Source organism: Larimichthys crocea, chromosome XX (genome assembly GCF_000972845.2).
Source record: "Larimichthys crocea isolate SSNF chromosome XX, L_crocea_2.0, whole genome shotgun sequence".
Classification (NCBI taxonomy): Eukaryota; Metazoa; Chordata; class Actinopteri; family Sciaenidae; genus Larimichthys; species Larimichthys crocea.
This window is the reverse complement of record NC_040030.1, coordinates 10,990,900-11,004,211: the sequence shown is the minus strand read 5'-3', so window position 1 is coordinate 11,004,211 and position 13,312 is coordinate 10,990,900. Positions and strand designations below refer to the sequence as shown.

The 13,312-nt window shown below is 41.3% G+C and overlaps 2 protein-coding genes across 5 annotated transcripts in view; one reads left to right on the top strand and one right to left on the bottom strand.

The window, feature by feature from the left end:
- Positions 1 to 1,583: 1,583 nt before the first annotated feature.
- The window catches only part of ccdc146 (coiled-coil domain containing 146), a 45,706-nt gene continuing 33,977 nt past the window's right edge, over positions 1,584 to 13,312 (top strand). For 2 of the 3 annotated variants that reach the window (XM_027272466.1, XM_027272465.1), the window contains exons 1-2: positions 1,584 to 1,671; positions 2,756 to 2,924. In XM_027272466.1, coding sequence (XP_027128267.1) covers positions 1,592 to 1,671; positions 2,756 to 2,924 — 249 coding nt within the window. In that variant the 5' untranslated portion in view covers positions 1,584 to 1,591. Of the gene's footprint in view, positions 1,672 to 2,028; positions 2,188 to 2,755; positions 2,925 to 13,312 lie in introns of those variants that run through there. The other variant, XM_019267472.2, reaches the window with a different exon arrangement.
- Positions 3,297 to 13,016, bottom strand: fgl2a (fibrinogen-like 2a). 2 transcript variants are annotated; one of them, XM_019267473.2, is made up of 6 exons: positions 12,147 to 13,016; positions 11,161 to 11,365; positions 6,402 to 6,621; positions 5,417 to 5,587; positions 5,010 to 5,333; positions 3,297 to 4,780 (listed from the first exon to the last, which is right to left on the bottom strand). In XM_019267473.2, exons 1-5 carry the CDS (start codon positions 12,753 to 12,755, stop codon positions 5,018 to 5,020), a joined length of 1,521 nt encoding a protein of 506 aa, XP_019123018.1. In that variant the 5' UTR covers positions 12,756 to 13,016; the 3' UTR covers positions 3,297 to 4,780; positions 5,010 to 5,017. The 2 variants fall into 2 exon arrangements, with proteins under 2 accessions (XP_019123018.1, XP_010747931.1); XM_010749629.3 differs by having other exon boundaries at positions 3,297 to 5,333.

Sequence of the window (13,312 nt, the reverse complement as noted above, 5' to 3'; positions counted from 1 at the left end):
TTTTAATTAGAACATTTAAAGCAGTTTCCCAACACCCAACTACACATGAAAGAGGGGAGCCTGGAGATGGAGGGGGTTGTAAAATTATACCCCAATCCCCACGTTGCATTTGTTGTGACTACAATACAGCAGTAAAACACAAATCTGGACATTTCACCCTGGGAGAGTAACTTTTTCCAAACTTTTTCCTGGTTTGTGCATGGGCTAGTGCACAAGTAAACACATTTTATGTATTTATTACATATGACAACCATTGTTGCTGTGGTTCTTGATCTGCTCTTACATAAAGTTCACAAAATGAGAGTAGCAGCGATGGTTACCCTTAAATCTAGGACAAAGCTGAGTGTCTCTGAGAGGCTGTACAGAACTTCTACTGACTGACTCAGCAGCAAACAACTCTAAAAGTTGCTTTCTCCCAAAATAACTGTAAAACTGGGGCTTATGTTTTATTTAGCCAAAAATGGTAATAATAGGGGCAGATGACAGGGCATATTTCTATCTGAAAATAAAGTGGTCTCTGTTAGGATTCAGACTGCTGGAGAGAATTCAAGGTTAATTTAGGAATCTGGCTCCCACAGAAAACAAAAACAAAACAAAACAACATTAATCCCAAAGCGCCGGGTGATTTGTACAGATTTAACAAGGAGTGGTAAAATTAGGTCTACATAATTAAAGTGTTTAATTATAGCCTTTAAAAGTCTAATTTGGTTGGTAATTTCCCCCTTTTTTCATTCATTCTGGCTCATAAAAAATAAAAAACAGTATAGATGGTGTTTTTGTGTCCTGCATGAAATTTAGTTCTCAAGAGTTCACCATTATGTAACACTTCCTACCATGTGTCACTACTTCCAGAAAATAGAGACCAAACCATGGATAATGTGTTACCAAAACTGCAATCACTGAAAAAACCAAACCATGGATAATGTATTACCAAAACTGCAATCACTGAAAAAAATAGGCTTAGTTGAGGATTTTGTGCACAAAAATAGCTTATCTCCTCTGCCAAAAAAAACCCAAATTGCAAGGGAATATGCAACCAGATGGTCAGATATGACTTAATGAATTGAAGCAGCCTAATGGACACAGCCATTACTGTAATGGCACCAGTTAAACTCACAAAAGTCCAGTGTATATGTCCATTAATACACACTGTTGGGTTGTTCCCATATGTGTGTTGTCTTTGCCTGATGTGTGTGCTGCCAAAGCTTTGCTATATACATTTACATGTGTTTTCTTTTTTTTTTTTTTAATAGGTGCACGTCGAGTTGCACTCGCAGCATGGTAAATGCACATACGTGTAGGTGTACCATATGTTAAGCATATGGTTTTGCATATGTTTGTAGACATTTACTTTATAAGCTAAACACTAGACTTTGAAGTGGAGGGTTATTAGTGCAACAGCTAGTAAACCTAAGGTAAATCAGGAACATACTATGGGAAAAAAATGGGTGCATCTTGCTTGGGGAGTCCGCTCATTCATATATGTTGTATGCACACACACACATTGGCATGCACACACATCCATAGCTGAGATAACACGTTCCTGCAGCTGTTGTAAGGAGTGAGTGATTGGGTCGTGCCAACTCCCAGGATGCACTGTGGGAAAGATGGTGATATAACGAGGAAAGGAGCTGCATTGCATCATCACCGTGACTTTCACCTCGGATTCAGGTCGCTTGAATCCACTTTTAGATTTTTTTTAGTGCTTTCCATTAAACGCAACTCCACTCAACATGTTTCAGTCAGATCGGCCTTTGATGCTGCTCCGTGTGGCCCCGATGTAAGACACATGTTGATGATGTGCTGCAGGACTGACGTAAATTTACTATTTCCCGCCATCTGCTGGACGGTCCCCGCAAGTGTAAAAGTGCAAATGGAAGAATTTGGATTTTTTAAAAACTTTTACAACTTAGTATATTATCAGTTTGGTAACTTTAAGGAACAAAAAAGCATATAAGTGAGTAGATATGAGTAACACAAGAGGGTTTCGCTTAACTTTAATAGGGGGGAAGGGGACGTGTGGCGTCGTTGCTATGGTAACCACAACAAGCCACTCAGCCTGAGAGAAATCTGTGATTGTGCTGTGCTAACATTAGCTTCAGTTACAGAGTTTAAGCTGCGTGGTTTGAGTAGTTTTTTATAGTACAGAGTTTTGAGGACGTGTGCGAGGACTCGAGATATTCAAAAGTAAGGCTTTAAACATTCAAGTGTGTGTCTTTTTTTTTGTTTTGTTTAGCAGACAAACACCGGAACAAAGCTAAACTAACTTAACTTGTAGCTGACTCGTTAGCTCCTGAACAGGTGAGGCGTAATGTTTGTAGCGGAATAAGAGCAAATATCTGATGTATGTATCCACTTTGAGCACTTTTACAGAAGAACAGTGGTGTTTTTTGGGGGCAATAAATGAGCTCAAGGAGGTCTCTGTCAGAGTTTTTACACCTGCGGCTAATCGTAATATCGCTGTCAGTGACTAAACATCGTTAGTTTGTAAGAAAACCACGGTTTAATTTGAGCTTTTACAGTCAAATCTTATCCTTTTTATATGAGTTTGAACGGTTTATGGTCACAAAACCCACTTTTGATTTGGATTTTCGTCAGCAAAACACTTCCGACTCGAAACTTTCAGAATAAAAGCATGACCTTACACATTTAACTCTTTCTACCTCTGTGTACTCTGCCTGTACTTTATCATCATGTTATTATGTATTCTGTAGTGGTTATAAAAAATCCCTACAACTGTGCTCATCATCATCAGGCCTCCTAGCAGTGGAAAAATGGAGCTGGAAGATGAAAAGGAGGAGGCGAAGGGAACGGAGGAGGACATCCTGCTGGTGCCCCTTGCACCTGATGCTTCACTCCCAGAGGAGCAGCAGTCTGCCAGCACTGATGTCTCTGCTACTCCTGTTTTCCAGTGGCTAGATGAGGTAAGACTCATAAATGTCGTTAAATGCTCATATTTATTGTAAGTGGCATTTTGGGGATTTCATGGGAAAAACAAACCTTAAATTTGGCAGTTGTACTAACAGTATCTAATCGAATTGCTTAAGGAAAAGATGACTGTTTTCAAAAGTGTATGAGGGATCTACTGTGTCTGTTTAGAAACACTACAGGTTTGTGTATTTAAGGAAATTCCCATACCATTTTATTTTCCAGTTAAATTAACGTTAAGAATATAACGTGGTACTGTAGATGGATTTATGTGCCTTTTAACAACATTAAAACCTTCAAAGAGTTTTAATGTTTAAACAAAAGTGAATACTTGGAACTCAAAGTCACCATGTGGATGAGCGCCATACTTTTTTTTTTATTAACTTGATCGTCACATACAGTAAACAGACATTCAATTTATCATCTGTGAAGTTCATAAGAGCTCATTCTTCTATTGCGTTGCTTTATTGAGCCAACACTTCATTAACCCATTTGTTATGGGCATGCAGTACCTCATCTCTCCATTTTTACAGGCATCAAATCCTGACCGAATAGTAGATGGCAGACACTTCAGAGTTTGGGATTTCTACTTATGGATATTCATGCTTAACTTGTATACTTTTTGTATACATTCATTAAGAGGGAAATCTAATACAGAAGAAGAGACAGACTTTTAAAGATGAGCAGGCATCGATATGATGTAAAACTGCCAAACACTGCAATGTACACAGCCATGGAGTTAGAACTTTATTCATTTTTCTCTGATATAAAAAGTGCATATCTTTGGGCATGACAGTTGAATATGAATGATAGAAAAGATCAATATTGTACACACACAAAGCTCCAAATACACACATAATTACTATGAATGGTCACAATAATGCACCGTCTTTATCATTGCTCAAATATCAACAATCATTTAAACCTTGTACTTTATGACACGTGTATTATATAAAAGCTATCATACTTCACAAAATAAAATAAATACTGTACACGTCCTCAAAGTGAAACATTTCTTTCCCCATCCTTCCCATTCACAGTGTGTATAGAATGGATTAAATGATGCAATACAGTTTTCTATCATTAGGCAGCAGTATTGTACAAGTGGTGGGTCAGGGAGGCTTTCTTGTTTTTTTTTTTTTTTTACATATGAAAACTGATGGATGGCATCAAACTATGTGCAGTTGTTCTGTGCACCCAGAGATAAGGGTGAAAAACTTTTTTATTTTTTTCTCGCAGCATTGTCCTGCTCCATGGCTGCTGTCAAGAAGAGTTTACAAAAGCATCAATAATGGAGGATGTACTTGGGAATGATCCAATACAAATTTATTTTCAGGCTGCATATTTATACTGTGATGTTTTATATTGTATAGGATGATGACACATTAGCGAGGTGTCTCAGTGTAATTAAATGAATGACACCGCTATCCAAAGTGTGTTGTTTATTTTAAAGCAGTTTGTCTCTGACCCCAGCATGAAGTCTTCAACAATGAATTTCAGACCCACTCAGAGCTGTATCATTAGCTCTCATATACCTCACTTGAGTGGCTGCTGTTAATTATTAAACCATTTAGAGCAGAGAAAGTGATAGCTCATTAGTTTTTACTACTACTGTGTGCTATGCTGCGTCTCAACTGGGTTTATAGCAGGAGGCAGCAGGACAGAAAGTGGAGAAATGTCAGGGAAACAGTGAAAAATCTCTCATGGTAACTCTCCGTATAATATTATGGCCCCTGTAGGAGGCTGGCCTTTACATTGCATGTGTGTTTTTTTTTATTAGTCCATCAACGTTCATAGTCCATTGTCCTTTTATTATCATCATTTTAATCCAACATTTTGAAGGCCGCACTCACTACGGTGGAAAAAAGGTAATAGCACAGTTAATTTTTTTCACAATTACTTTCGTTATTACTGCATTTAAACTGTCTATAGGACTTATAGTCTTTTGTGTACACTTACGCATGTGTAAATGTGTGCAAATGCATGACAATGTGTATGAGTTTCTCAGTCTACTTGTTCTTGTGTTTTATGACGTGTTTGTCCGTCTATCTGTCCGTCTGACTATACTCATAATTATTTACCTGTCCTCTTAAGGGGCATAGTTCTTGGGCCGTATCATCATCTTGACGGTTTTGAAGGCCTGCCTGTAGTTGGTTGGGTAGAACTCTGTCGACATGTTGTGCCATGTTCCCCAGAAGATTCCATTCCTGACCCCTTTGTACCTCTTGTGGTAGTACTTCCCGTTGAGGTTGGCGGACATGCAGGCGTCAAACCACCAGCCAGAGCTGTAGTAGGCACCACAGTTTCCGGAAGGATACATGTCATTGTCGCGGTCGGGCGTAGAGAAAAACTTCTGGTCGTGGTTGAAGTGCTTGTTGAAACTGATGGCGTTTCCAGCTGTCCCACTGCAATGACACATCAATACATATAAGATATAACCCTTCTTTATAAATATTTGATCACACATGCACAGAATTTAATAACATACCTATATCCACTGATAGACAGCCGGTAGCGCAGGAATTCATTGGACACGTAGAACTGGTCGTATTTGGCATACTCCCGAACTCCTTCAAAGTCCTCCAGCTCGATACGCAGGATCATGTCTTTGGCTTTTGTCATCAAGTGGATATAGTCATTGCCCAGCCAGAACTCACCTCTATAGCAGAGAAAAAGGCAGAGGAAGGAGGGGATGAAACAGCACAAAATGAAAGATTATAAATGAGCTCATATGCTTGTACACTTGATTAGCGAATGGATACAATTACTCAAACTGAATTTACTCATCCCTACAGGGGAGGAAAGGAAAGAAGGAGATGGAAGGGGAGAGTAGTGTGACAGTAAAAGAAGCATAAGAGAAGACAATATTCTTTCTGTGGGAGGTTATGCTAGATCTGTAGGCATGTTATCAGGCGGTCATCTTGGTTATTTCCCCTATAAAATTCCTTCCTACAGGAGCTGAGACGTGAATAGAGAAAATTAGCTGAACTCTTAATCCAGTTGGAGGCTATAGGAGAGGCTCTGCATTAAAATAAAATAGTCGGTGCAAAGGCTGCTTTCCTCCATTTTCACTGTGACCTCTTTTCCAACTTTAACATTTATTTTTGGTCTTAAATCATTAATTTTAGTCAAGAAGGTTATTAACTGTTAAAAATGGGCCAGCTCAGCAGTGCAGATGTACATTTGTTTTGTTGTTTTACATATGATAATAATCAGCGGTAGTGGAAACAGGTGGTGAACCATCAGTGATGGTGAGAACAGGTGTGCATCATTAGGTCCTCTAAGCACTGAATGATTGGGCACTCTCGAGTTGTGGGAGTGGGGTAGAACTATTCCAGTGCACTAATGGGTGTGCGTGGGTGCCTATAGATAAGTTCCACATTATAGTTTTTTGAAAATAGCAGATATAACTAGTTGTCTAAGTTTTTTTCCCTAAGTGAGAGCGACGTGGGAATGATACCCTAGCCCATTACCTGAGGTTCCCAAAACCTTTCTTGTACTCGGCCCAGGTGCGGTTGAAGCTGACAGACCCATCGAGCCGTTGCTGTATCACAGTCCATCCACCTCCAAAGGACTCCATATCACAAAAGACCTCGAATGTCCCGTTGCGAGGATCAGGGGTTACACGGTACACACCATTCTTCCTCACCTCCAGCACATTGTAGTCTGAACAGTCCCGAGGTGCTATGATGACTGGTGAGAGAGAAAGAGGCGGGGAGAAGAGAAGGCAGTTTTTTAAGGGGATGTTACTGGATGATGTTCAATTTCATTTCATTCTTTTCTCCACCCAGACAGAAGACAGTAATAGAAAGACAGCCCCTGGGGCTGAGGAAAGGAAAAGAGAATGCGATAAGTTAGCAGGAAATCCATTTTTGAAAGTTCTCATTCCTGCATTAATTTCCTATTCAAACACAAAACAGTTCAGCTTGTTCTTTAGCAAACCTGTAACCAGACTTCTGGTCATCAAACATAAAACATAGTACTATCATTAACATTGAGGACACTTGACCCTTTCCTCTGATTCCCACCATGTCTCCTTTCTTTAGTACTGGGACGCCAATATGGAAGAAAGTAAGTAAAAGGACAAAGGCCACTGTCAAAGGATTGAAGTCCATCACCTTCCCCTGCACTGCATGATGCAGCTTCCCTAGTTTTTAAGATCCTTTCCTTTCTTTACCTGCCCACTTATTTGTCAAACTCTTGCTAGTGTCCGCTGTGTCACACTGCAGGCTGCTGACCCCACACAAAACCAAAGGTCCAAAGGCTCCTGTCAGTTAGCATTTGGGAACTGAAAGGAACAGACTTGTCAAAACGTGGGAAAGTGTAAAACTGGATTAGAGAGGCGTACCCCCTCCCTGCATGTTCGGCACCTGGGGACTAAATCATCCTGACACTGGGCAGGCAGCATGTAGACCCCTCCTGAGTTTGTTTGGCGCACTCCATCGCCGATACAGTTTTGTCACACTGTTAAATCCGTTTAGTGGTTCGGTAGATTATAATAGAACAAGGGACGGGGGAACCATACTGATTGTGGAAGGCCAGATGTTTTTTCATGTACAAGGAAGGATAGCGAGTAGCGTTTCGTGGAGTGGAAAAACCTCACTGTACTTCCTGTTATCATTAGTGGAAGGGTAAACCTTTTTTCCTCTGTCATGATTATATCAGATGGTATGCAAAAAATAAAAACACATTTTGGTTTATTTGGCTGTATTTTCCTGTGAAAATACACAAACATTTGTGTACAAAATGGCTGCAGATGGTAGTTGACTCCATGTGAACATTTTATCCTTGTCACGTCAACAGCTCTGTCGGCACTTGGCATTCAAAGTATTTTCTGTTTAAGTCTTTGTGTCTCCTTCACTTTAAGTGTCTCCATGTAGTTTCTTCACTTCACATCTTCCTCTCCTTATTTGTCCCCATCTGTCTGACTGGGCAGCCAGTATCCCCAGACAGACAACAGCCATCTCATCTAACTACCTCTGGCACTCTGCCTGACCTAAATAACTCTAATATCAGCCACTTACTGATGTCCAAATGACTGTTGGCTGATTGGCTGTCGGGCTGTTGAAGTGGCTGATGACTGGTTAATTGGGTGGCTGATTGCTTTGCCAGCTTTCTTGCTCACTCACTAACTTCCATAATGCCATAAGTTGTAGCCTGCCCTCTTAAAGGCTGATATCTGGAATTTTATAGACTTCTTGACCGGCTGTCTTTAATACCACTGACTGCACACAAATGATTGGCATAAAAGGAAGACAACTCTTATCAGAGAAGTATTCCCTGTGATAACTCCCTGTGTTTAACTCAGATTACCACCAGCAATAGAAGGAAATGTGTATCCGAACTGATAGTATAATCTTCACAAAACAGCTTTAGTTGAATACTACTGCGAGTATTCATGGAAAGAAGCTAACACGAAACAACAACACCCTTCCGTTTCCGATGTTGTGTATTGCCACACTGCAAACAAGCAGTTCCTGACAATGTGGCGGGCTGGACATCCATTTTCTTTGTTTATAATTGAGTTAATGTAGCTGAACAGTAACATGAATTGCTTTCCATTCACCTCAAGGCCGTAATACGTCTTGCAGGAGTGAAAGTGAAGATTAGTGCTTGCAGCAAGGTTTGGAATTGGCAAAGAGGGTGAATTAAATGCTTTCAGCACTCTGAGCTGTGAGTGATAAAAACATCTTGACAAACGAACTATTAGTCCTGCTTGATGGTGAAAATGCAATCCTACATTACCCTAAAATGACTGCCAGTGTTTTATTAGCTGTTGTATTTTTGAGCTTGGAACAAAATACTTTGGTTAAAGGGATGAAGAGTAAAAAAAAAAAAGAGTGTCCTTAGATGCCTTTTTGAAACCGAGTGTAAATGTTGTTTGGACGATGTGGTGTAGCCTAATGAGCTGTACCAGTGTGGCTGGTTTCTAAATCCCTGTGCATGTGTGAGTGGTTAACATTTGCTTGCCAGTGATCCACAGCTAAATAAAAACACATCTGTCTCAAATGACGTCTCCTAAAAATGTTATCTTGATATAATCTGTCGTTGATGTGGTCACTTTCGGTCTGCTTGCTCCTCTCGCTTTGGACGGAAACTGAATTTTAAATGAGTTTTATGCAAATCTCTTATTATAAGTATTATTTAATGATTTAGCTACAATTTGGCAGCTGGGTGATTTATTCAAGAGTCAGGGGAACCATTAAACCATGAACTGCTTCACTTAGCACTTTTTCACATGGTGATAAACAACTGAAAAACATTTTTCAGTATGTACTGTTGATGGCAAGTGGAGGGACATGTGCAGTTTAAAGATTAAGAGTTCATATTGGGAATAAAATTGGACAAGTGTGTCATCATGAGGAAATTAAATTAAATCCATCCTTAAACCCTCTGAAAGATCTAAAATATATCATTCATAGCACTTGTTAGTTATGTCTATTTGAAATAAAACAGCAATTACAGCATAGTTTATACTCGTGTTGCGAAACTGCAGTCTAATTATGTTTTGGTCCTTTTCCATGGTAACAGCAGCTGTCACTTGTCTACCACTTTTGGATTCACTTTAGACACCATCAAACACGATTTCCTAACTTGTGGAAGGATAATTTGCCGGTTCTTGAGTTTAACATGACAGATTGATGTACAAATACAAGTGTTACTGACCCTGTGTGCCATCCATGACTAATGTCGGGGAAGCCGCCCACATTATTTCTCGTGTTGTTGTCAAGAGATAATGAGAGCTAGTTGTTTTATGCAGGAATGAGCACTCAAGAGCATGACCTCCAGACAAGTAGAGAAAGGCAGGGGTAAGGAGCCGGGAAAAGGGATTAAAGAAAGAGGGAGACAGGGGGAAAGTAACAGCAAAAAAAAGAGTGGAGATATGAAGGGGAAATGGTGAGATGAAGAGCAGATAGGCCGAGGATAAATGTATACAGTAAGGAAAGAGAGGACGAGATTTGAAGGAGAGTTTGAAGGAGAAAGAGGCAAGTTTAGTGGTGAAGAAAACACAGCGGAAGAGGAAAGGCTAGCACTGCCTTCACACCACAGTCCCAGCTAATCCACTTAGAAATAAGCTCACATCTGTTTTCCACATAAAAGCCTCAATATAGTGTCACATTCGTATTCACTCATGCAACATCGGGATATTCATTTTCAGCCTGAAAAAGTGTCCTGCATTTCAACTGTGCCCTCATCCAAATAAGCTTTTACATCAATGTAAAGTGGAATGTTTGTTATGCTTGGCTGGTTTGCAATCCCTACTGAAACGTTTTTGCAGAGCAGCCCCCATCATGATGTTCTGCTCATTCCTCTTTACAGAATTGAACCTGACTCTAGAGCCCTTTTTTTTTTTAGCTTATATTCACACTATGTTGAAGTGTAGGCGCCAAATATGTGTCTCTCTTTTTCTCCCTCCCTCCTTTTTATTTTTGAGTCTCTCCATATGGCGCATAGTGGAATGTCAAAGCCCTTGAATTAGTTATATAAGAGGTAATTTGGATTCTCACTTTGACCCCAGTTGTCATATTGCTTCACTCATGTACAGAATGACCTCAACCCAAAGCTATTTTGCTTTGGGTACTTAGCCAACTGAGACTCTGCTATAGAAATGCAGTGACATTCCTCTTGTGATTGTACCAATCTTCACAAAATACGTAATGCTCATATTGATAATGGAGAAGGCATGTTGCAACAAACCACTGTGTGTAGGCGACAATGTCATTGTCAGCCTGCAAAATTTCATTTTCTATTTCCCAGAAAGGCCACTCTGGGTGAAGGTGACCACCCAGAGTTGGGCTGTTTGTTGTGATTACAAGTCGCCATGTCCACTTAGGCATGATTGGAAAGATCCCATGCCAGAACATTCACCTCACAACAACAGCTACAACTGGAGTTTCATTACCATAACAACATCTGTGGTGAATTTAAGTAAAATAATAAAAAAAAAGAGAAAGGGCTTCTTGATCATAAAGACTGCAAAGAATGAAATCCATGAGAGGTGAGAAGAGAAGAGGAATTTTTTAAAGTAGCTGGGATAGAACAGAATAGAATATAACAGATAACACAAAGAAAGGGGTTTCTGGTCAAAAGAGAATACATTTATGGTAAATGGCTGAGAAGATGGAGAGGGCTTGCAAAGGACAGTGTCAGATAGGATAGAAAAATACTGGAGGCTTCGAAATAACAAAATAGAGAATGCTACCAAACTAATCTCAGTAAAAGTGGGCTTACACTGGGGGCTGTTCTGTACCGGACACGAGGTGGTGCAGGTGGAGCTGAGCTTGTTGACCACGCCAGTAATATTCTCAACCTGCCTGTCCACCATCGCCTGCACATTGTCCATGTTGAGCAGGTTGAGCCCCTCCAGACGACCCTGCATAGCTGATATCTGGCTCCTGGCGTTGCGCAGGCTGGCTGACATCCTATTCAGCTTCACCTGGGATGGGCCAGAGCAGGAAGAGGGTGAGGGGAGGGGGTGAAATTATTTCTGTGCACAGAATACAAAGCAGGTGGATGACTGAAGTCACCAGCCTCCTTTTTTGTTTTTTTTTTAGAATAGAAACGATCCTGCGTGATGGTTGGACGTCTGCCACTGTGACAGTCAAGAGAGTCAGACTTAGCAGACGGGTCTAACACTGATTCCCCACCCTGTTTATAGTACCAGGAATCTTCCCTAGTGGTCTGGTGCCAGGTAGGACTTGACAGGTTTTATAACATCTGGCCAGTTTACATTCCAGTTGGGTATTAAACTGGACAAATTTAGGTGACTTCCTAAAGTGTTTATCAAACATTTTAGGATGTTTAACTTGGTATCACTAAAATGTTCACAAGGCTGATAGCAATACTGACTTACTGGGAATGGAATGTATAGAAATTGGTGCAGTGCCACTATTTGTACAGACCTCTAAATTCTGATTATAGGGAACAGAATGTGCATTGATCTGGATGTTAACACAGTTTGAGCAATTCATAAACTATTGCCAAACCTGTTAACACAGTTTGAGCAATTCATAAACTATTGCCAAACCTTAATTTAGATGACAAATACACTTAACTTTTATTGACATCAGTCAAGAGAAAATTCAAGAAGATTTTCTGATTGTCAAATATATTTCTGACGGTTTTATCTTAGCAATAAAACAAGTGTATTTGTAAAAGAAAAATAATTCATTTCTAAATCCCACATCTTTTTTGTAACACTGAACGGCTCCTCTTACCTGCATCTCCTGCATAGTGGTCGGGCTCGGTGTAATTTTCCCCAAAATAGAACCATGCCCGGGTCCACCAACATCCACAGTAGCTCCAGGAACCATCCCATCTCCCCTCGTCTCTTGGCTGGATCCACCTTGCCCCTCCTGTCCTGTTGGGTTCAGTCTCCCTTCTTCCCCGGCATCCCTCTGAATGGAGACCTGTCCCTGGTCAGCTAGCTGATTCCCAAAAGCTCCATTGCCCCGTGCCCCACGGCACTCCTGGCACCCGCTCTTCAGCTTGTTGACCACCTCCTTCAGGCTCTGCAGCTCCTTCATTGTCTTCTCCAGCAGCCTGAACTGCTTGGGCAGCTGGATAGTTAGAGGAGGCAAGGTGAGCTGGTAAGGGCAGTCTTCAGCATCCTCTGCCCCAGCTCCGGAGCTCCCGCACTGGCCCGAGGGTCTCAGTTTAACAGAGCAGGAGGTGGGGGTACCAGGATCCGATCCTGTAGGTCCGCTTCCTCTAGCATCCCATCTCTGATGCGAGTTGACGGAGAGGTCCGCTGCCCAGCTGGTGCGCGGCACCAAGGTGGCAGTAAACAGGAGATTGGCACAAAGGCAAAGCACAACTGTCCTCATTTTTCTGTGCTGAGATTTGTAAAACAGAAATAAGTGTGTGTAAAGTGAGTGTCGGCAACTGCCTTTGATATGAACTCAAAAAGTGCCTGAATGCGCACTGAAGTGTGTGTAAGTCTGTGTCCGCAGTTGCAGATTGTGAGTATTGGAGTATGTGACTGTGTTCCGTATCCTATTGGTTTAAGAGTGTGTGTGTGTGTGTGTGTGTGTGTGTATGAGTGCAGCCTGCAGGAGGGAGAGCGCGCAGGGGAACTGCCGCTGCCTCAGATAGCTGTGTCATTAATATCAAGACGAGTGAGGGAGGGAGGGAGAGAGAGAGAGGCAGAGAGAGAGAGGGATGCGAGAGAAAGGGAGGGTGTTGAGTTAGAAAGGATGGGAGGGGCAACACTATTGCGTAATGCAAAACTCAATATCAGCAGCACTGTGAAAAACCACAGAGATGCAGACAGAAATTATGGGGGGGTTGACAGACAGAAGAAGAGGGGGGGAGGTAAGGAGAGAGAGAGGGAGGCAGGGTGATGCGTAGAGAGAGAGAAGGTTGGTCCCGTGCCTGCAGTCAG